At 40.4% G+C, this 24,671-nt stretch overlaps 1 protein-coding gene across 1 annotated transcript in view; it reads left to right on the top strand.

Annotated features, from left to right (window-relative positions):
- Nucleotides 1-24,671, top strand: part of COLGALT1 (collagen beta(1-O)galactosyltransferase 1) — a 37,321-nt gene that overhangs the window by 5,373 nt on the left and 7,277 nt on the right. Inside the window, exons 6-10 of the mRNA XM_020995163.2 lie at nucleotides 202-321; nucleotides 8,238-8,314; nucleotides 8,423-8,529; nucleotides 9,253-9,385; nucleotides 11,303-11,430. Of these exons, the coding sequence (XP_020850822.1) occupies nucleotides 202-321; nucleotides 8,238-8,314; nucleotides 8,423-8,529; nucleotides 9,253-9,385; nucleotides 11,303-11,430 (565 nt within the window). The remainder of the gene's footprint in view (nucleotides 1-201; nucleotides 322-8,237; nucleotides 8,315-8,422; nucleotides 8,530-9,252; nucleotides 9,386-11,302; nucleotides 11,431-24,671) is intronic.

Raw genomic sequence — 24,671 nt, 5'->3', positions numbered from 1 at the left:
CGGGCCATCCACGTGACATTAGTCAGGACTCAACTCCAAGGAGGGGTCATACACAGAATGACAGAATCTCATATTTGAATAAATACCCCTGCCTGCTCATCCACCTCCCATGGCCTTTTAATCACTTTGGTATTTGAACGTTTGCATGTTGCCACAGTGCAATGACACTTTGACTTCTTTTCTGGTTTTTGCTGCTTGCAGAAGTGCAGATGTTTGTCTGCAACAAGGAGGTCTATGGCTTCCTCCCAGTGCCACTGAGGGCCCACAGCTCCCTGCGAGATGAGGCTGAGAGCTTCATGCATGCCCAGCTTGAGGTCATGGGTAAGTCTGATCCCAACCTATGTTCAACTGAGGCTCTCTCTGGAAATGGATGTCTTCTTCCTTTCTCTCCACTTCACGCTCTGTATTTGGAAATTCTTTGTGTCCTTTGAGAAGTCCCAAGAGAGCAGCTCCCCTGGACCATAGCTATTTTCCCTTCTCCCAAGATTGAATCGGGCAGCATGGAATTAGAAAGCTATATCTCTCTTAAGATCAGATCTCTTTCTAGTTAGAACCTAGTCCACTGCTAAGCTTCTTGTGAATACAGGAATCCTGTGTTTGGTAATTAGGAGCCAAAGCTCTTAATTCCAGAGACAACTATCCATAAGACGGATGGGGATGAGGGGGTATGGACTGTGTATAGAAAGTCAAAGAAGGGAGAGGTCATGGTATGAAGGAGTGGTCTTGGAAAACTTCATAGGGCATAGTTTGCCAATGAATAGGGTTCGGATTGGCGGAAGACAAGGCATGGAGGTGGAAATGGGCAAGGCATAGGATCATAGGATTTATTTAAAGGTATTATTATTATTATTATTATTAATAGCATTTATAGAGCCCTTCAGGGTTTGCAAAGCACTTTACACATATTATTTCATTTGATCCTTAAGGTACTTCTGAGAAGCAGGTGCTATTAATTTTATAGATTCTATACAATTTTACAGATGTGGAAACTGAGGTAAATAGTGTTTAAGTGACTTGCTCAGGGTCACACATCTAGTTAGTGTCTTAGGTTGAATTTGAACTTCCATCTTCCTGACTTTAGAGTACAATGCTCCACCTAGCTCATAATCATTTCCCAGTTTACTCCCCATCCACCCATTAGAATCCTCTCTTGTAGTGAAGAAAAGTAGTTAAACAAAACTAGCCACAGCAAGGATCATGTCTGATAACAAGTGCAATGTTTTGCACCTGTAGTCCCCCACCTCTTCACTGAGAGGTAGGAAATATGGTTTATTATCTGTTGTCTGGAATCAAAATTGAGCATTTCATATAGTCAGAAGTTGGCTGCCTTTTGATGTTTTTATTTGCACCATCATAGTGCTTGTGAATATTGGTTCTTCTGGTTCTGTTTTCTTTGTTCTGCAACAATTCATACAAACCATACCATATTTCTCTGAATTTCTGATATTCTTCCTTTACTACAGTTCAGTAATGCACTATTACATGCAGGAGTCACAATTTGTTCAGCCATTGCTTAATTGATGGGTACTCACTGTGTTTCCTTCCTTCCTTCCTTCCTTCCTTCCTTCCTTCCTTCCTTCCTACCTTTCCTTCCATCTTTCTTTTTCCCTTCCTTTCCTTCTCTTCCTTTACTCTTTCTTTCTTTCTTTCTTTCTTTCTTTCTTTCTTTCTTTCTTTCTTTCTTTCTTTCTTTCTTTCTTTCTTTCTTTCTTTCTTTCTTTCTTTCTTTCTTTCTTCTTTCTTTTTTCTTTCTCTTCCCTCCCTGATTTCTTTCCTCCCTTCCTTCCTTCCTTCTTTCTTTCCTCCCTCCCTCCCTTCTTTTCTTTCTTTCTTTCTTTCTTTCTTTCTTTCTTTCTTTCTTTCTTTCTTTCTTTCTTTCTTTCTTTCTTTCTTTCTTTCTCTCTCTTCCTTTCTTCCCTTCTTTCTTCCCTCTCTCCCTCCATCCCTCCTTTCCTCTTTCTTTCCATTTTTTTTTGACTTTCCAAAAACTGTAGCTATGACTATCATGGTATATATATAGGGACCTCTTTGCCCTTGTGCTCCTAGGGTATATGTTCAGTAGTAGGATTAGTGAATCAAAGGATATGGGCAATTTAGTGATTTCTCTTGCATACTTCCAAGTTGTTTTGCAGAATATTTGGTTGGACCACAGTGTATTAGTTTATCTGTGGGAAGCTCTAAACCCTCAAAAATTTATTGATTATTCCAGTCTCTTATCATTTTTGTCAGTTTGGTAAGTATGAGGTAAAATCTCAGAATTGTTTAAACATTCTCCTGTGACTCATGATTTGGAACATTTTCCCCATTGTCATTTATACTACTTTTGAAAACTCTTTATAATTTTGACCATTTATCTATTCAGTAATAGTTTATATATTTGTGTCTATTCCTTATATATCTTGGACACCAGAGATAACTGATACAAAGATTTCCACCATCCTTTCCCTGCCACTTTTCCAGGGTTTTTTTTTTTTTGTGAGGCAACTGGGGTCAAGTGACTTGCCCAGAGTCACACAGCTAGTAGTGTTATGTGTCTGAGGCCAGATTTGCACTCAGGTCCTTCTGACTCCAGGGCCGGTGTTCTATCCACTGTGCCACCTAGCTGCCCCCCAGTTTTTCATTTTATTCTAGTAAAATTTATTTTATTAGGGCTTTAAAATTGTTTACATTACCAAAACTTGACTGTTTGGTCTTTCGTAATTTCCTTGGTCCCTTGTTTGATCATGAATTCTCTTTCCTTTCTCCTCTAATTTTTATGATGTGACCTTTTGTTTAGGTCATTTATCCTTTTTGGAAGTTATTGTAGTATGTGAAGAATATGGTATAAGATGGTGATCTAAACCTATTTTCTGTCAAATCACATCAGTGGATTTCTCTTGCTGTTGGTTGAGCCTGGTTTCTGTTAGCACTGAATAGATGCTGGTGGTTTTTAGTGCATTTATTTTGTGTCTGGCTACTTTATTGAAGCTATGAATCACTTTGGTTATTTTATTTACTGGTTCTCTGGAGTTTTCTAAGTAAGTTATTATGTCTTCTACAAACAGAGGTATGGTCTTATCTATTTTTTGCTCATACGTTTACCTTTAATTACTCTCTCTTTTTTTTTATTGTAATAGCTAGTATTTTTAGCATTCTTTTCAGATGATCATAAGATTTAAAGCTTGAAAAACCCTGAAGGATCTTAAAATAAAATCCTCTTGTTTTAGCTACAAGAGAGGTTAATACTCAAAGTAACACACCTAATAAATAATACAACTGGAATGTTTAAGGGACAGTAAGGAGCCCAGACTGGCTAGAACAGATGTTTTATATTGGGAAACAATGGCGGGATAAAGCTAGAAAGATAGGCTGAAACTTTTGAGGACTTTAAATGCCAAGTTCAGAAGCCTGGATTTTTAGCAATGGGAACCACTGAATGGTTTTGAGTAGTAGTAATGATATGGCTTTCACTGCTGTTTAGTCATTTCAGTTGTGTCTGATTCTTCATGACCCCATTTGAGGTTTTCTTGGCAAAGATACTGGAATGGTTTGCCATTTCCTTCTCCAGTTCATTTTACAGATGAGGAACTCAGGCAAAGAGTGACTTGCCCAGGGTCACACAGCTAGTAAGTGTCTGAGGCTGGATTTGAACTCAGGAAGATGAGCCTTTGGCCTGGCAAGTCTATCCACTGTACCACCTAGCTGCCCATGCTATGATGGAACTGATTAGTAAAAATAATCTGCATGTATCGGGTGAGGGAGAGAAGAGACAAGCGTCAGGGAGGTGGGTTAGAAAGCTATTGCAGTAATCCAAGAAGGCAAAATTCATTTCCTCCCTCAAAGACAGTATATTTAAGGGAACATTCAGCCTAGTTAGCTCAGTTTCCTCATCTGTCAGATGAAATGGAGAAGGAAATGGCAAACCACTCCACTATCTCTGCCAAGAAAACCCCAAATGGGGTCACAAAGAGTCACACATGACTGAAACCACTGATCAACAAACAAAATGAGCCAGGCACTGTTGGAATACACAGAAATGCCAATGTATGGGGGTATCTAAGTGGTGCAGTGGATAGAGCACCAACCCTGGACTCAGGAGGACCTGAGTTCAAATCTATCCTGAGACACATAACACTTACTAGATGTATGACTCTGGGCAAGTCACTTAATCCCAGTTGCCAAGAAAGAAAGAAAGGAAGGAAGGAAGGAGGAAGGAAGGAAGGAAGAAAGAAAGAAAGAAAGAAAGAAAGAAAGAAAGAAAGAAAGAAAGAAAGAAAGAAAGAAAGAAAGAAAGAAAGAAAGGAAAGAAAGCAAGCCAACGTTGCTAGATCAGTGTTGCTAAGGCAGTAAGGTGTAAGAAGACTAGAAGGGTAGGAAGGGGCCAGGCAGGTTGTGAAAGGCTTTAAATGCCTAGCAAAAGAGTTTATGTTTGATTCTGGAGGTATTAGAAAGCCATTGGAGTTTGTTAAGTGAAGGGGCAGGGTGGTATGGACAGGTCACCTGAAACATACCATTTAATTCTTTAAACTATAACCAAGGCCCTGAATAACATGAATTGGGATCCTGAGATTAGTCATTACATGTAGTAGGAAATATGAGCACCTGGACAGACTCTGAAGATAGTGTAAAGCAGGGTAACCTGTGAGGACAAGTTGCTGTTGGAGAATAAAACAGTGAGATCCTGCAAATCAAGGAGAGCCATGTTAGAATAAGAAATTCTGCCCCCCACTGGCTTTTTCTTTTGGAAGCCTTCTATTGGGGGTTGGGGGAGGTGTGCTGTCATTGAATATGTGGTGAAATGGTCATTAAACAGGAGGTATAACTGTGGGAAAGAAAGGATAGAGAAAAATTTCGAAGTAATAATCAGCAGAACCAGGAGATAGTGGGAGAGTGAGGAGTCAGAGATGACCTAGCATGTGGTCCTGTGTGCCTGAGAGAATGGTGAGGCCATCCATGCAATACAGATGAGGAAGGGGGAGATGTCTGGGGGGAAACATGCCTGTGAGGGGACATGTTGAGCTGGTGGGATATCCAAGTAGAGATGTGGGCCTGGAGCTCAGAAAGAGATCGAGAGGACTGGAAACAGGCTTGGGGATCTTCTGTGCTGCCATTAATTGAAGCCATTAGAATGTTTTCTGGGTGACTGGAGCGAGGAGAGGGCTTAAACCCGCCTCTTGTTTGTCTTTGAATTTCCAGTGCCTGACACAAAGTAGAACCCTTCATTAGCGCTTGTTAAATTCCATTGCTTCTTGGAGAATATCCTCTGGAGAGGGAGGAGAAAAGAAGACAGAGGAGAGGCAAAAGATTGGAGAGTTGTGAAAAGGGAGAAAGTGGTCACAGGATTGTAGAGTAAGAACTGCAAGTCGTCTTAGACGTTAGCTAGTCCAATCTGCCCCCCTCTATTTTACAGATGGGGAAACTGAGTCCCAGAGAGGTTCAATAGCTTGCCCAAGCTCGGTGATTAGCAAAGTCGAGAATCAATCAGTCAAGAAGTATTTATTAAATGCCTACTGTGTACCATTTACTCTGTTAGGTGGTGGGAATATAAAGACAAACGTTAAACACAGTCCATGCTTTCTAGGAGCTTACATACAAGGTAATTTTGAAGGCAAGGTACTAGCAGCTGGGGGAAAAGTTTCCTATGGAAGGTGGTGTTTTAACTGAGAAAGGTAGGGGTTCTGCAGGAAGAGGAAATGCATACCAGATGTGGCGGACAGCCTATGAAAAGCACGGAAATGGGAAATGTATGTATGAGGCCTATATCATTGAATGTATGAAGAGGAGTCACGTATAACAACCTGGAAATGTAGACTGGGGCTGGGTCTGAGGCTGGATTTGAACTCAGGTCCTCCTGAATACAGGGCTAGTGCTCTATCCACTGTGCCTCCTAACTGCCCCAAGTCCAGCATTTTTTTCATGTGGCATCATACTCTCTGTCTCTGTGTCTCTCTGCCTCTCTCTCTGTCTCTGTCTCTCTCTTCTTGGTTTTTTGATTTAGTATTTTATTTTTCCCCAGTTACATGTAAAAACAATTTTTTGACATTTATTTTTAAAATTTTGAGTTCCAAATTCTCTCCCTTCTTCCCTCTCCACCCCCTCCGCTAATGAGAGGGCAAGCAATTCAATATAGGTTATACATGTGTAGTCATGTAAAACGTATCCATAAGAGTCATGTTGTGAAAGAAAAGATAAATAAAAAAAACCTCAAGAAAAATAAAGTGAAAAAATATGCTCCCATCTATATTCAGACACCATTAGTTCTTTCTCTGGGGATAGATAGCGTGTTTCATCATAAGTCCTTCAGAGTTGGCTTGGATCATTGTATTGCTGAGAATAGCTAAGTCATCCACAGCTGATCATGTTATAATGTTGCTGTTACTTTGTGCATGGTACATTTCACTTTGCATCAGCTCATACAAGTCTCTCCAGGCTTTTCGGAGAGCATCCCACTCATCATTTTTCGTAGCATGATAGTATTCTGTCACAATCACAGAACCACAACTTGTTCAGTCCATACTGTCTCTTACTAATGTCAAATACCATAGAGGGGTCAGGGAGAATGAGGAGGGATTGGGAAGTTAACAGGTCACTAATGACCTGGATGGGAGCAGCCTTTGAGCAAAAAAGGAATTAGATTGCAGAGGCTGAGGAGAGATGAAGGAAGTTGAGGACATATGAGCCCAGAGGGCAGACTCTTCGTTGGAAGTGTTTGGCAGTTTGGCTCCTGCTGGTGGTTCCTACAGCTGCCTTCGTGTTCTGGCTGGAGTCCAGTCCATAGCACAGGCTGGTGCCTGTTCTCCCCATCGAATTCCTTGGGAAAGGTTCACACTATGTCTTTGTCCTGACTCCAGGCACGCAGACCTGAAGGTTGGTGGAAGTCAATTCAGCTTTCAAAAGGCCAGATTCCTGTCCCTGGGCTTTTCTAGTGGGGAAGGCAATAGCTCCAATCTGTGTGGTTTTCCACCTTGGCCCTTCTGCTCCCGCCAATCTGCTTCTCATCCTCTGGGCCTGGAATGCTCATCTCCCCACCTCTGTTCACTTCAGTTTCTTCTTAAAACTCCCCTCCTCCATGGAGATTTCCCTGGCTGACCCACCCCGATAATTCCAGACATTTCCTTCCCTTTCTCTGGTATCCTACAGCATGTATACAGAATGATTTCCCTTTTGTATTTGTTTTTCCATTCCATTGTTCTTATACACATCTCATGTATGTTCTCCTGTGCATGTGTATCCATTTTCCGCGAGTGTGGTGATGTGGTATGATATGTCTGTATGTGTTTGGGAGGGAGTCCTTGAAGGCCCAAATTATATGTGTGGGTGTTTGGGGTTGTTGGCTTTGAAATCACATTTCTGAGAGTCTGATGCTAGGCCAGTAGATGGGCTATCATGTGTATCTCTTAAAATTATTGATACCTTTTTTAAATCACCCTAATTTCCAAATATATTGCTCTCTCCCTCCTTACTCAAAGAGCCATCTCTTGTTACAAAGATTAAAAAGGGGGGGAGGGAAAGTCAGGTTAGCAAATTCAACTAATATGTCAAGCAGGTTTGAAAGTATATGCAGTGTTCTGTACCCAGAGTCCCCCGTTACTGCAAAGAAGAGAAGGAGGTACACCTTTTCTCTGGGGCCAAGTGTGGTCATTATAGTGTTGTTGTTGTTGTTGTGTGTATTTTAACCCGGTTCTTTTTATTTTGCTTTATATCAGTTCATACAACTCTCTCCTCCCCCTCCACCCCTCCCCCCATTCTTCATGGTTGCTGTTTCTTACAGCCTAGTAATATTGCACTGGGTTCATGTACTACAGTTTGTTTATCCATGTAGTCAGACAGTCAATAAACATTTATTAACACCTACTGTGCACCAGGCACTTTGCTAAGCAGTGGGGATGCAAATATGAAAAAGAAAATTCCTGTCCTCAAGGAGCTTTCACTCTAATGAAGGAAAACATACACTGAAGGAAGCCGAAAAGTGGAGGTGGTGGAGGAAGGAAGGGGACCCAGCCTGGAAGTATGAAATCCAAAGGAGAAACAGAGAGGGGAAGGAAATGAAATGAAGAGACTGCTCTCTGTTCCACCCTCCATTTAGAGTGGTCCCAGGAGCAGATGGCTCTGATGAGGTGTGAGTTCCAAGGCTGATATGACCTGGTAGGATGATGAGGTTCCTGGGGCATGATGGTGATAGATATCTGCTTTGTTTCCAGTTCTTTGATACCACAAGAGACACCATGCATGTCTTTTTATCTTTTGTTTTCCTGCAGTAAAGTATCCCCCGGTGGAACCTTCACATTTTACCTCTGTCCAGGCCAAGGTACCTGATAAGATGGGCTTTGATGAGGTGAGGATGTTCACTGGTCCTGGGGAGAGCTAGATGTGGGAGGAAGAGGGGAGGGAGAGGATGGAAGGAGGCTTTGGGGTTTGACCTGGCTTGCGTTTGGCCTTATAGGTCTTCATGATTAATCTTAAGCGTCGACTGGACAGACGTGAGCGTATGCTGAGGACTCTCTATGAGCAGGAGATTGAATGCAAAATTGTTGATGCAATAGATGGAAGGTGAGTAGCCAGAGGACCTGGGGAAGCCCTAGGTCACAGCAGGGACCAGTCACATTGCAGTTCCAGGAATATGAGCTACACGTCCTTTGATGAGCCCTCTATCTCCTAAGAATTGTACAGAATTCCTCAGCCTGGAATGGTGTGTGGGGCATCCCCTGCCAGGGTATGGCCAGTCTTACTCTCCATTCCAATAGGAATCCCATGTCTTACTCTGTGGGGTATATATAGTATGCTCCACATGTCCTAAACTAGTTCTGTGGGAGGGGATATACAGCCCATGGCCCTCCTCACTGGACAGATGCATAGGTGTGAAATGCTGAGTAGATTCTGGCAGGCTCATGGGACTAGCTAGGTGACACAGTGCTTAGAGCACTAGTCTGTAGTCTGGAGGACTGGAGTTCAAATCCAGCCTCAGTCACTTACTAGCTGTGTGACCCTGGACAAATCATTTAACCTCTGTTTGCCTTAGTTTCCTCAACTGTAAATAACATAACATATAACAAGTAACTGGGAATAATAACAGCACCTACTTTGGAGAGTTTTTATGAGGATCAAATGAGATAATATTTGTAAAGTGCTTAGCACAGTGTCTGGCACTATAGTAGGTGCTATATAAAAGTTTATTTCCATCCACGTTCCCCCCATGTGCTGTCTGCAGCTGGCTCAGCCATCATCTGTAGCCTTGAATGGCTTAGAAAATAGTTCTGTTCATCTTTCTTCTAGAGCCATGAACACAAGCCAAGTAGAAGCACTAGGGATTCGAATGCTACCTGGTTACCAGGACCCCTACCACGGCCGCCCACTCACCAAGGGGGAGTTGGGCTGCTTCCTCAGTCACCACCAAATCTGGAAGGAGGTGAGTGCCAATGTAAAGGGCTCCCCTGACCTCATGCCACAGTGTCTCAAGAGAGCTCAGCTGGATGGCAGGTGGGTTTCCACATCCCCACCAGGCGCAGAATGCTATTTTTAGCCTATAGAGTAGGGTGGGAAGCTAGTGGAACACGATAACTTTTTTCGAGGATTTGAAGGACCTGTCCTCTGGAGGAGGGATTTAATTAGCTCTGTTTGGCCCCATGGCAGAGAACTAGAAGCAGAGAGTGGAAGCCCGAAAGAGGCCAGTTGGATGATGGCAGCATGGACTTCCTAGCAACCAGAGCAGTCCCAAACAGGAATGGGGAGCCTTGGGAGGGAGGGAGGGAGCTCCCCCTTGTGGCAGGTCTTCAAGCAAAGGAGAGGTGGATGAATGTCAGGTGGTCCAGACATGGTTTGTACTTGATAGCACTTGCGGTCCCTTCTAACTTTGAAAGCCTGTTAAGTCTGTGCCTACAAGCCTGGAGTCACGCTTATTTCAAGGGTTGGAAAGACCCCCAGGGGCCATGTAGTCTGACCTAAGCGGGAATCCTCTCTTGGGCATCCCAACAAAGGGGTCGTGACAATCCAGATGGGGGCACAGGCATCGCAGTTACCTTCTGTTGATCACCAGCAAGGGCACATGGTATAATAGAAAGAGTGCACTTGCAGTCAGACCAGGCTTTAGAGCCCAATTTAGACACTTCCTGGCTGTGTAGACAGGAGCAAGTCACTTAACTTCTTTGAGCCTCACTTTCCTCATTGGTAAAAGTAGAGATATGTCTACTATACACCTCATAGGGTTGTTGTAAACAAAAGCCCTTTGCAAACTTCCCATCCTCTAGAAATGGGAGTTGTTTTTATTGTTGTTGGGACAGCTCTAATTTTTCCCAGGTTTTCCCTTACATCAGCTTAAACCTCTCTCTCAGTAGCATATTCCTGGTGCCACTGTCTGGAGCCAAGGGCCTTATAGCACAGGGAGAGGCTGGGGAAGCCTAGCTAGCTGCTTCTACAACTGTGAGCTGTGGGGAAGGGAAAGGAAGAGAGGAAGGGGCACCCTGGACGTGGAGGATGGTATTTATCCTTAAGAGCTGGTTGTGTCTGAAGTAGAAGATGTGTTTGTGGTTGTTTGAGAGATGGCAGTGTGAATGAGCTGGGCCAAGAAGGGGGAAGAAGGCACCAAATAGCATCAGGGTATAGGTAGATGTACAGACCTTCTGTCCTTGGCCAGAGTGAGGAGGAGGGGAGAGTGGCATTGGCTGGACCCGGGCTAGCCAGGGCTTCTGTTGGCTGGCTGCCTTTCTTCCTGGGATCAGTTAGTTAGCCCCCCTGAAATGACTGAAGCACTGGCCTTGGAGGAACAGAAGAGGGTCAGTGGTAGGGAAGGAATGGGAGAAGAATGGCCTGTGGAATGATGTCTGGAATAAGTTAGGTGGAGGTTAAGGGCATACTGGATTAGTAGGAATGATTCTACTTTCTCTTTGGGTGGTTAGGGAAGAAAAAACAGCTAAACAGGCCCCTCAGACCCTCAGCTGCCTCATGGACCATTGGATTCCATTGGTTAGAGAGGACACGAGAAAGAGCCAATGCTCACATGTATCTGCATGTCAGCCTGATATAAAAATTTGTATATGGCTACACCTACATGTGTGTAAGTAGCTTAGATTTCTCCTTGAGCTCATAGGTGTGTGCATGGACTAGTGCGTCCCCATTCTTCATCTCCAAATTTGCATTTCTGATGTGTGCTGAGTCGGCAGGTAGAGGTGTGCAGGACAGGCTTGTGGGTGAAGCAGGTCGGAGAGCAGATGTTCAATAGTGGTACAATGTGGGTAACTGCCAAGAGGCATTCTCTAGGCCCCAGGCATTTGTGAATCGGGGCTGCCAGTTCTTCCTCCTCATTCATATCACCTGGTTTCTTTGTCAGGTGGTGGAGCGAGGGCTGGAGAAATCTCTTGTGTTCGAGGATGACCTGCGCTTTGAGATTTTCTTCAAAAGGCGCCTGATGAATCTGATGTATGACATTGAGGAAGAAGGTCTGGAGTGGGACCTGATGTGAGTACCAAGGCTGGAGTCCATTGGTGACAGGGTGTTTATAGGCAAGGCTCAGGGCCTCAAGCCTTCAGCCTCCCAAACCAAGCCTCTCTTGTGACCAACACACTCAGGAGAGCAGATTAGCTTCTCACTCATACTCTCGTGTGAAGACCTCCTGATATGGTAGGTAGATGTCACCAGATTGTATTGAGAAGGTTCTGGGAATGACCCAAAAGATGTGCTGTCAGCTCCTGTCCTCTGGGCTTCTGGGGAGGAGCGGGTTCCCTCGATCTACTTAGGATGGGGGCAATCCAGGTGTAGGCACCATCCCCCAAACCTGGAAGCTCCCCTTTGCATGACTGGGTCATGGAGTCATAGACTTTTAGAGCTGGGAAAGCCCTTTGAAATAGTCGCAGGATCTATAGTGTCCTAGACTTAAAACTGACAGGCACCTGAGCAGTCCTCCAATCCAAATCCATCATTTTACTGCTGAGGAAACTGAAGCCCTAGAGAGACTGAGTTTCCAAGGTAGGGGAAAGGAAAGGGGAAGGGAACAAGCATTTCTGTAGTACCTACTATGTGTCAGGCACTGTGCTAAGCTCTTTACAAATATCCTCTCATTTGATCCTCACAAAAAACCTGGGAAGTAAGTGCTGATCATCCCCATTTTATAGTTGAGGAAACTTTAAAATGAGGATAAGAAGAGGTTAAGTGACCTACCTAGGGTCACACAGCTAAAAAAAACATCTGAGGCTGGGTTTGAACTCAGGTCCTCCTGACTCTAAGCCCAGTGCTCTGTCCACTACGCCCCCTAGCTGCCAAGGTCACTCAGATAATGAGTGACAGAGCCCCAGTCCTCTGCCTCCAAATCCAGCACGCTTACCCCTTTGCCACAGTGCCTCATTTTATCTGGTCTTCTTTCACTCACGGAAGTCTCTTCAACAGCAAAAATTTTTGAAATCCAAGTATTCTACACTTGGGATTAAAAAAAATCAATCTCACAAAGACAAGGTTGGAGAGACACAATTAATCAGAAGTTTATCTGGAAAAGATCTTGGAACTTTAGTGGACCAAGTGCAATCTGAGTCACCAGTATAGTTCAAAAGAAGCTAAGATGAGCTTTGTCTGCATTAGGAGAGACGGCTCCCAGCAATAAGGATGTGATAGGCAGCTAGGTGGTGCCATAGTGCGCGTGGCCCTGGGCTTGGAGTCAGGAAGCCCCAAATTCAAATCCAGCCTCAGGTACTTGCTAGCTGTGTGACCCTGGGCAAGTCACTTAACCCTATTTGCCTCAATTTCCTCGTCTGTAAAATGAGCTGGAGAAGGAAATGGCAAACCAGTCCAGTATCTCTGCCAAGAAAACCCTGGCAACCTGGGGAATATAGGACATAGATAAGAACCCGGGAATACACTAGAAATGCCCTTTGGTGGAAATGCCCTTACACCTTCACCTGGAATCCAGTAATTCAACAGCACTCTTAACAGAAACTTAAAGAAAAAGCCCACTATAATAAATACACATTTCAGATAAGGATGATAACAATGTATTCTCATTGGAGTCTCCTTCCCATCTTTGTCTTTATACCTGCATTCATAAAAGTTCATGTTTTCCTTTATACAGTCCAAGTTGGTGTATACACTCTCTCTCTGGTTCTGCTTTTTTTTTTTTCCTACATGGCTTATTTTTTTCTTCTTCTGTAAGTCTTTCATTATTTCAGTACTTAAGTGGATCTGTGACCTTGTTACCAGTCCATCTCATAATCCATCTGTACCTTCTCACTTCAGATGCTGCTGTTTTTCAGCAAATCCTCCTGAAGGTGCACCTCGTGCTGCTAGAGGTCTTTCTTTGGTTATTTTATTTCATGGATACCACTGAAACACTCAAGCAGCTCACCTTTGTTCTTACTCGGTGGCCAGCCTACTTCTTTTTTCCGTTTATGCACTGCCCATCTGTCATCCCTTGCTCTTGCTATAAGATCAACCTGTTTCCTTTCCTAGTCATGTATGTCCTTGATGGTGTCTCTTATGCCATTTCTTCCAAGCCAGTCATTATTGGTAACATGCCATTTATATACACCTGTGTGTTCTTTCATTGTTCTTTGGATCACCCATAGTTGTGACTTGTGATTCCCGTATAACTATAACCAAGAGAACACTGGTATTTAAAGAGGTATGTGATTTCTCAAATGCAATATTATCCACTTATCTACAGTTCATTTCTGGGCCCACCTCTGTGTCCATCTGTAGTCTGTTCTCGGGATATATGGATTGATGGACTACCTCAACGAGCTGCCTATCCAAATGCATGTTGTAATCTGGGCAGTATGCATTCTCCATCCACTTTGTTTTCATAGTGTGGATTGCTAGACTAATTCTTTTTTTGAGTGGCTGTGGATCTTGTTGAGGAGGCACTGGAGTGTTCCAGGGCTCGATGAATTCATCATGGTATCATCCACAAACAGGAGCATCGGGAGAGCTTCTCTGTCAATAAGGAATCCCTTTTCTACTTGGGCTTTGCACAGGACGTCCTCTGTGACACAGGTGAACACCTTTAGTCTCCCTATTTTATGCCTTAGTCGATGTTGATACTTAGCAGGTCTCTGGACAAATTATCTCTATGGTCTCATTTTTCATAGAGATAATAGAATATCTTGTATGATATTATCACATGTGCATGGGAGACATCTTCTAAAAGGAGAGCCCTTAAGGCCACATTTTGCTCAATGGATTTAAATGCTTTTTATAAAAAAAATCAATAACCAATACAGTATGGTACTGTATTCCCTACACCTGTTAGTTGTACAAGTGTAAAGATGTGATCTAGTAGAGAAAATAATTTAGGGAAGTAGCCTACTTCCTCCTTGTTTTCCTCAGTTACACCTTTGATATGCATTTATTCCATTCTCATCAGAAAGTAAATAAATCAGTTGTTAGTTGTTGATCCCTTCTTGTTGCCTTCTCTTGGTATTAGTGCTGTCTCCAGTGCTGTCATTCTCTTGCAACTTTTTCTCTTTGAGAAATCTTTAAAAAGTGATTCTTCTAGTATTTTTTAAAAAATTGTGTCACATCCAGCATTTGGTCTGGTCCCAGCCCTGCTTTCTGACTTTAACATCTTAAATGCCATTGCTGCTTCCGTACATCAGTGGTATAATGAGGTGGTGGAGTCTAAGTGTATTGGTTCCACTTTAATTACTGATGAGAATAGATCACTATAGAAATACTGGCAGGTCTGTTCTATTTCCTCATCTATTTGTTGTTCTTCTCCTAGTTCCATTTATAAATGTTGACAGGATGATGTGATTTCACTGGATTTCTTGCCAAACTTTCTGAAGGCTTGTCTTCCCCTCCATTGCTCTTTCCAGTTGTTCTGAACTCATAATCATTCTCTTCCATGATGTTTTTGCAAATGAGTTTGTGCCTTGGGCTGGTGGTGTCCTTTTTTGCTCTTGTCTGCCCTATCTTTGTGCTTGGCAAGGAAATCATTTTGTATTTGTGGGCTGAGGTATCAGAACTGTTTTAGTCTCCTTGTTGTGGTGATTGCTTTGCATCATTTTGAAGATATCTCTGAAATTGTGATAGAGTTATTATCTTTATTTTGATCCATTTCCCATCCAAATTGACAGCATGTTTAAAAATCTTGGTTAGGGGCAGCTAGATGGCTCAGTGGATAGAGCATTGCTCTAACTTAAAAAAATTAATATATTTTTGTTTTTATATCACTTAAATTTCCCCCTGTATCCTTTCCCTTTCCCTTATAAGAAAATCAACCTTTACAACAAAGAATGTTATAGAACAAAAAAAAGAGAAAAACAGTTTACTAAGTTCTAAATGAATTTTTAAAAAAATATACTCATTGATTCAGTTGGAACATACTATAGTGTATGGTGTTTGGAGCTAGATTCATGTTTCACCATCCTATAATACAATTTCTCCAATAATTCCTCAATTTCCTGAGTGTTTAGTATTCTTAGATTTATTAAAGACAAACATTTGTTGGACAATTAACCTTTATTAAATCTTTGCTCTTCTCTATTGACCTGTTCCCTGTCCCGTGCCTCCCTCTTCCTCCTCCCTGCCCTGGTATCCTATAGTTTTCACACAGTAATTATCTCTTTATAGTATATTTTGAAATTATCTTTCATCAACTTTTTTTATGGTTCCTCTTTTTTTATATTCTCACCTATTTGTTTTTCTGCATAAACTTCTCTGCTCTTTTTTTCATTTCTATAAAGTAATCCATTGGTGTTTTACTTGATATTATAATGAATCTAAAATTAATTTGAGAAGGGATATGTGTGTGTGTGTGTGTGTGTGTGTGTGTGTGTGTGTGTGTGTGTGAATACACTTAAGTGCATCCATGATCTCCTTGATGTAGGCACTTCTTTTACTGATATAAATCATAGCCTTCTATGACTTTTCATGCTTTGTAATTTGGGCTGAGTTTACAGATGAAAAAAAAATTGGACTTTTCATAAATACTCCCTCAAGAATCTACCAAATATGGTGGAAGTTTTTCTCCAGTTCCTTTTGTATTTTGGAGATGCCAATGTAATAATTGACTGTCCATTTGTTGTTATTTGGTTGTTTCAGTCATGTCTGACTCTTCATGACTCCATTTGGGGTTTTCTTGGCAAAGATACCAGAGTGGTTTGCCATTTTATTCTCCAGCTCATTTTACAGATGAGGAAACTGAGGCAAACAGGGTGAAGAGACTTGCCCAGAGTCACATAGCTAGTAAGTGCCTGAGGCCAGATTTGAACTCAGAAAGATGAGTCTTCCTAACTCCAGGCCCAGCACTCTATCTACTGTGCCACTGTGGGTGGGGAGAAAGGGTGGTCTGTCTATATATTGTCTCTTATATGGATCCACTTATTTTTGGTCTTTTAAAAGAATATTTTTATGCTTTTTGTCTTTATGTTTTGTTCATTTTTCAGATTTAAAAATAATTTTTTGCTTTCTTTTTTTATTTTATGTCACCTGCATTTCTCAATGTATTCCTCTGTCTACCCCATCCCTTATAATAAGAAGAAAGAAAGAAAAAAATTTCAGCAAAACTGACCAAAAATCTAAAGAGTCCACATTATGTGCACATGTGTGTATATATTTATGCGTGTATGTATGTGTGTATATTATCAATAGATAGATAGATAGATATAGATATGTATTTGTATATTCCTCATCTTGAGTCCATCACCTCTAGAATCATGGATGGCCCACTGCATTGTTAAGCATTTTAAGTCTTTCAACGTTGTTTGTCTAACAATATTTTTATACTTGTATAAATGTCCTCCTGGTTCTACTCACTTTACTCTGCATCAGCTCATACAAATCTTTCTGGGTTTCTCTAAAATGGTCCCTTCCATTATTTCTTATGGTATAATAGCATTCTGTGACATTCATATGCCATCACTTGTTCATCCATTCCCCAAGTGATGGGTATTCCATTAGTTTCCAGTTTGTTACTAATGAAAAAGGGCTACTAGGAATAGTTTTCTTTTCCTTTAGTCTCTGGGCCATGTCTCCTTCCATGCCCTTTGAGTCATCTTCAGTTTTTATTTTTCTGAAATCATAGGATTCCATGATATATAGCCATATGGCATCATTGGAAGAATATTGGTCTTAAAAAGATGGATTTTATGGGAGAGATTTTTATGGGAGAGATTTTATGGTAGACCTTGAGATCATTGAAATTATATAATTTTCCAGATGTAAGCCAGCCCAATCTCATGATAATAAGAATAACTAGCCTTTATATAGCACTTTAAGGTTTGCAAAGCACTTTACAAATATTATTATTTCATTTTACCCTCATAACAACCCTGGGAAATAGGTGCTGCTGTTATCCCTGTTTTAAGGATGAGGAAACTGAAGCAGACAGAGGTTAAGGGACTTATCCAGGATCACACAGTTAGCGAGTGTCTGAGGCCAGATTTGAACTTGGGTCTTCCTTCCCCAGCACTCTGTCCACTAGATACAGTGCCACCAAGCTGCTCAGGTGATTCAACTTTGTGCCCAGCTTATTTTCCATCTTGTTTCTATTCAAAATATGCTTGCTGATGGATTAACTCAGTTTCCCATTATGCATGTCATAATCCAGGCAATGTTCATTCTGTATCCATTTGGTTTTTCCTGTATGGATTGCTTGGTCTATCTCTTTTGAGTAACATGGCTCTCACTAAGGGATCTACATGGTGTTCTGGATCTTAATGCAGTCAGCAGTATCATCTACAAATAGGAGTATCTGGGGAACTTCACTATGTTAGGGAATCCCTTTTCCTTTGGAGTTTGTACAGGAGAATACTAAGAATCAGAGTTCATTTTTGTTTTCTTTAAGGGCAGACTTAGAATAGAATGCTAAGATTTCAGAATTGGCATGTACTTCACATAGTCCATCCTACACTTCAACAGGAATCCCTCTTGCAGGATCCCTGAAAAGTGGTCATCCATCCTATTTGTAAAGACTTCCAGTGACAGGGAACTGACTTTCTTACAAGGTATCCCATTCAATTTTTTAATGGCCCTAATAGATAGGAGGTTTTTCTGATATTAAGCAGATAACTTCCTCTCCACAGCTTCCATCTATTAGTCCAAGTTCTGACCCCTGAAGCTAAGCAGAAAAGTCTTAATCCCTCTTTCATATGACAGCTCTTCAAATCAATGGAAACATCTGTCTTCTGTGTCAAGTGCATTTCCTTTCTGGTTCATAGATTTCCTCACATGTATTTTTTTTTACATATACTTATATTTGCACAGCCAAAAAACCCCCCAAAAAACAAAAAACAGCAACATTCAGCAGTTGGTGATCAGCCTTTTGGTAGTGGGTCTCACTCTACTTAGCTACATTGGTTCTTCTATCACAGTCTGTTGTTGGGTCCATAATTGAAGTCTTTCCAGCTTGGTAGAACCTAGTAGAGCTTGTATCTGCTGTCATCTCCATTGTGAGGCATCAATAGAACTCTTCTGGTGAATGATTTTAGGATGTGATGTGTAGAATTTCTGCCTTTTAAAATTTACTTAATTTTAAGGGTTCCTTTGTGACCAAGTCAATTTTCTTTGACAGTGTTCCATATATACTTGAAAAGAATGTTATATTTATGGTGTTTTTCCTTTAAATTCTTTCCATACAACTGCCTTATGCAGCTTGTTAAATAATCTGTTCAAATATATGCTTAAAATTTTGAAAATCTTTTTGCTTAATTTTTTACATTCTGATAGTCAGACACTGAGATCTATAATTATTAATTTTCCATTGGTTTCTTCTTGCAACACTGTAAGCTTTTAGGAATTAATTTAAATACTAGATTTTTTTTTTAGAAATGCATACTAATTTTTTTTTCATGAACAATTGTTCCATTCAGCTAAATAGGGAAAAAGTTGATGATTTTTTCTTTTAGTGCATTTCTTTTTTTTTTTTTGCAAGGCAGTTGGGATTAAGTGACTTGCCTAGAGTCACACAGCTAGTACATATTATGTGTCTGAGGCCGGATTTGAACTCAGGTCCTCCTGACTCCAAGGCTGGTGCTCTATCTACTGGGCCATCTAGCTGCCACTTTTAGTGCATTTTGGTTTGAGATTTCAGTTTTCTCAGATATCATTATTGCCACTTCTTTTTTCCTCACTGTTATTTCATATATGTGTTTATTAGATAAGCTCTATAATTACAATCCGCATGAATCTTTTCTGTATGACCTTTATTTCCTGAAGACAATATATTGCTACATTCTGGCTTGTAATTTATTCTATAATCTTTTTTTTTTAATTGGAGAATTCAGTCTTTTTCTGTTTTATGTGACAATGGTTAGATTTGACTTAATATCTACAACTGTTAGTTATAATTGTTATTTATATTGTGAGAAGGGAATGTGAACTCTAGTCTGTAGTCATAAGTTATGACTGTTCCTTTAACTAAACCAAGCTTAACAAAACTAAATACAATTCAAATGTCTTTTTAAACAATTTTTGCCCTCCTGTTTGTCTTTTTTCTGCCTTCAAATTTAACCAGAACATTCAGTACTTTAACCAATACAGTGTTGTATTTTTTAAAGTCTCTTTTTGGAGGTTTAGTCTCTTACATTAAGTATGATTATGACTATTACCTGGTTTTAAGCACCCTGTTATTCTATTAAATGTTGAAAGTTTTGTGTTAAATCCCATTGGCATCTCAAGCTCAGCATATCCCAGAATGAATTTCTTTTATTTCCCCTAAACTTGCTCTTCCTTCTGACTTTAGTATTTTCATTAAGGCATTGCCATTTTTCCTGTCTTCTTGTGTTTGTCCCCTTGGGGTTACATCTGACTCTTTGCTCTCCCTTCCTTTCCCCATCCAGTCAGTGACCAAGTCACTCCATATTATCTTTCTTATTCATCCATCCTTCCTTATATTATTCTTGCAATGCCCTTGCTTCCCTTCTTTGCTTATGAAATCCAACTCCTATTAATGACATCCCTTTCAGGAAACTTTTCCTGATCCTTCTGGTTGGTAATGACTGTACCTTCTGGACCTCACACATCACTTTGCGCCCTTCAAGAGAGGAAAGAGAATCGAGCCTATAAACTATATTCCAGTGACCTTGATGTCAAGTCCTAGAAAAATTCTAAAATGGATCATCTATGGGATAATTGGTGAATATCTAGAAAGAGAATCAGTGATTACAAAGAGCAGGCATGACTTTATCCAAGACAGGCCATGGCAGATTAACCTCATTTCCTTTTCTTGAAAGTTGCTGAATTTGTAGATGAGGAAGATGCTGTAGATATAGTTTACCTAGATTTTAACAAAACATTTGATACTTATGCTGTTCTTGAGGAGAAGACAGAGATATGTAGATGAGAAAATAATACAGTTAGGTAGCTTCAGAACCAGTTGGATAGCCATGCTCATGTTTATACTTGATTATCCACCTAGCAGGAGGCCTCCAGGGTTTTGTGCTTGGCTCTATGATGTTTAACATTTTAATTAATGACTTGGATAAAGGTATGAATGGCAAACTCATAACATTTTCAGATGACATGAGATTTGGAGGGATAGCTAACACATTGGATGACCCAAAAGGATCTTGCCAGGCTAGAGCATTGGGCTCAGTAAAATAAAATAAGATTCAGTAAGGATAAACATAAAGTCTTACACTTCGGGTCAAAAAAAATCAATTTCACAGGCACAGGACAAATGGAGGCGTGGTTAGACAGCAATTTGTATGAAAAAGATCTGCGGTTTCTAGTGGAATTCCAGCTCAAGTCTGATGTGGCAGCCAAAGCTAAAGCAAGATTGGGCCACCTTAAAGAAGTATGACTTCCAGGATTAAGAAGGTGAAAAGCCCACTTTCCTCTGCCCTAGTCACACTCCATCCAGAGTGTTGCGTCCACTTCTTTGCCACAGTTCATTTTTCATTGTGTTTTAGTTCTTAAACTACAGTTTAAGAAGGACATTGATAAGCTGGAGAGTATCCAGAGGAGGGTAGCCAGGATGGTTATGAGTCTCCATTGAAGGAAATGGAGATGTTTGGTCTGCCAAAGGGAAATCTCAGTGTGGGCAGAATAGCTTTTTAAAAAGTATTTGTAGTGCTGTCACTTGGAAGAGGAATTAGATTTGTTCTGTTTGGTCTCTGGGGGCTGAATGAGGAATAATGGATAGAGGTTACAAAGTGACAAATGTCGACCCCATGTCAGGTAAGACTTTCTAACAGAGCAGTGGGCTGCCTGAAAGGTGGAGAGGTCTCTTTCTTTGGAGGTATTCAAACGGTGACTGGATGAATACTCTTCAAGTACATAATAGTGGGGATTGTGCTTATGTATGGATTGAACTAGAGAGGTCCCTTCCAACTCTTGAATTCTGAGATTCTATGAAAACATAGGCAATTATTGTATGTAGTTTAAGTATCTGTGGTTGTCTAATTCCCCTACTATTACTTAAGCTCCATGAGGGCAGGGACTGTGTCTTATCTAAATTTTGTATCTTTCCTAATACCTCATCCAGTGTTCTGCACACATTAGACACTTAATAAATACTTGTTGAATAAGTGAGTGAAGAAATGGATGACAATACCTTTTCTGTTTCATTTTTAAATTTTTTTGCAAGGCAATCGAGGTTAAGTGACTTGCCCAGAGTCACACAGCTAATGAGTATTATGTGTTGAGGCTGGATTTGAACTCAGGTCCTCTTGACTCTAGGGCTCTATCCACTGCACCACCTAGTACCTTTTTAATGGCTCTAACTTACTTTGAAGGGTCTTTGGAATGGACGACTTTTCTCCATGAATTCACTGAATTCTCTACAGTTTTTAAATGTCTTTCTTTTAGTTTTTAATAGAATGAATGGTTAGTTTGAAAATGGATTCTGTTTTAAAGTGTTATGTGTTGTATTCTAACTTCTTCAGTCTTATCTGATTTTCATGGACAAATCTGTAGACATATGGATTGGTGTATTTTGACATGGGATTTCTTTCTTTTGAGTGGCTTGAGGGATTTTTCTTTATGTTGTATCTTGAAGCTTGACATTGATATACTCAGGTGAATTGAATTTTTGGTTTCTCCTTGTTAGATATGTGGGGATTCCTTCAATTCTGCCTTGTGACAGCATTGCTTCTTGGTAGGTTTTTTGAACGATTTTTTTTGGGGAAGTATAATAACCTGATTTCTTTTTATTTTGTTATGTTCAGGGATACTTGAATTCAAGCTCAAATTCCTCAATTGTTTCTATGGATCTGTCTTTTTCTTGCATTCCTTTAAACATTTTTCCAGTTCAGTGATTTTTCTGAGCTCACTCTTCCAAGTTCACTGCACTGTTCTCTCCACTACATTCACGCTGCTTTTTAATTTTATCCTGTCTGGTTCCCTTCCCCCCCCCCCATTTGTATAAAGTTCTTTATTACTGCTTTATAGGAATGTTTTTTTTGCTTCATTCCAATCATCTTCTAATCCTTTCCTGAACTTTTTAGAGGAGGTGGAATCTTCTTCATTTAAATCTTTAAAGGTGCTTTTATCTGGTGGATTTGATCTTTCAGGAATTTGGGGGGTCGACCCTGGTATTTCTTTGTTTTTCATTGTTTCCTGTCATTATCCCTTAATTTCTTTTTCTTTTTTTAAAGTTTCATTGATGTGCTTGTTTTTTTATGCCGTAGTTACTTTATGAAATACCTTGTTTCCTTCCCATTGAAATTTTCCTTGTAACAAAGAAAAATTGCTAAGTAAAACTGATAGACAAAATGACCCTGTCAGATACTGTATGCAGCATTCTGCCCTCATAGTCCCCCACTTCACTATCAAGAGGAAGACAATATATTTCATCAGGGATCAGGATCAGTTATTACAAATAATGTGAGTTTGACTGCTTTTTACTGTTGTTTTTGTTTTACACTATTGCAGTCATTGTTTGTATTCTCCAGGTCTGCTTATTTAGCACACATTTGTAGCAGTTTGTGCTGTGAATTCTTCATAGGCTTCATTTTTTATAGAGGAATAGTGTTTCATTACTATTGTAGACCACAGTTTGTTCAGCCATTCCTCAAGCTGTGTTGCCAGCTTTTCATTACCACAATAGTTCTGCTCTGAATATTGCTTTTTGTCTTTGACATCCTTGGGGCATATGCTAACAGTGTTCCTTCTTAGTTTTCCTCAAAGTGCAACATCATGTTAATATCAAATACTGTCTTTGTTTTATTCATTGTGTTTGTTAGTAATGCTAGAACTGTTTCTTCTTTGGGGCATTTCAGTGACTGATTTTGAGGGAGACAGAGAGAAGTCTGGTTCCCTTGTGACATCATCATAAAAGCTACCATAGATATAGCACGCTAAGGTTTTCAAAGTGCTTTAAAATATTATCTTATTCTAGCCTCACAAGAACCTTGAGAATAGGTGCTGTTATTTATCCCCATTTTACAGATAGCAAATAGTGGTTAAGTGACCAGTTCAAAGTCACACAGCTAGTTTAGGTGTCTGAGACCAGATTTAGACTCAGGTCTTCCTGACTCCAAGTCTAGTGCTCCGTCTACTGCTGGGAAGTCCAGGTCACTGATTCATCTCAGCCAGGGTTTTAACAAGCATGGCTATCTGGTCCATCAGCCTGCAGAATATTAGAAGTAGCAAATTAGAAAAAAGGCTAGGCAGAGTGATAGCTGACAGCAAGCATGGAGATGTAAAAACTAGAAAATATAGGCTTAGGGGAGTTTAAGAATCCAGGTGTCCAATGGAAAGGGGTCTAGCCTAGAAGTAGAGATCTGGCTTTTAGTCTCTTTCTCTACCCTTAAATATATAACTTCCAGCATGTCATTTCCCCTCCCTCAGCCTCAGTTTCTATATCTGTAAAATGAGGGGCTTAGACCAGGTGATTTGTTTTTGCTCTGTTAATTATTCACCTGGCTCTTTTTTTATTTTGGCATTTTTCATCTTTTTTTTTTCTTTTTTGGTGAGGCAGTCGAGGCTAAGTGACTTGCCCAGGGTCATACAGCTAGTAGGTATCAAGTGTCTGAGACGGATTTGAACATTTTCCTCTCTTTGTAAAAAATCATTAAGATAATGATAGATTTTCTTAGTCTTAAAAAAGTCTACAGTTTTTTGGTTTTCAGATTTCTGTTTCTTCTCTAATTTCCATGTTTTCTTCTTTTGTGTTTGTTTTTTTTTTTTGGGGGGTGATAAGATGATTTCTGAGTGTCTTCCAGCTCTAACATTGTTTGGGGCTTCTGTGAGAAAGCATAGAAGTATGGGGCCAAGGAGGGATAAATAGCTTCATTCACCTCACTACGCCCTGAGAGCAGCAGAGAATAGCTGGCTTGTATTGATGACCCCAGGTCATTGATAAAGGAGGACATCTTGTTCCATGTGCTCTGTTGAAGAAGGCTGGGATTTGTGTAACATAATTTATATTTCCATTTAAAATGGTTGTTTGTGTAACTTTTCGCAAGAAGGTTGGTAACCAGAAAATGACTATTTTGGGTCCTGGTGACTCATAGGAGCCTTTTCTTCAGGTGTGGAGGGGCAATGATCTGCATTAATGAAGGGTGCAACCACAGTGACAAAAAAATCACAGGACTTAAAATTTTTTTCTTAACATTTTTATTTAAAGTTTTGAGTTCCAAATTCTATCCCTCCTACCCATTCCCCCTCCCTGAGATGGTAAGCAATCAGATATAGGTTATACATGTACAATTATGTAAAACATTTCCACGTTAGTAATTTTATGCAAGATGTCTCAAATAAAAGAAAAAAGTGAAAGCAAAAAATAGCATGCTCCACTCTGCATTCAATCAATATCAGTGCTTTCTCTGGAG

This window comes from Phascolarctos cinereus, unplaced genomic scaffold, assembly GCF_003287225.1.
Source record: "Phascolarctos cinereus isolate Bilbo 61053 unplaced genomic scaffold, phaCin_HiC Scaffold_4;HRSCAF=312, whole genome shotgun sequence".
In the NCBI taxonomy this organism is placed as follows: domain Eukaryota; kingdom Metazoa; phylum Chordata; class Mammalia; order Diprotodontia; family Phascolarctidae; genus Phascolarctos; species Phascolarctos cinereus.
The sequence above is the reverse complement of the archived record's forward strand: the minus strand, read 5'-3'. Positions and strand labels throughout refer to the sequence as shown.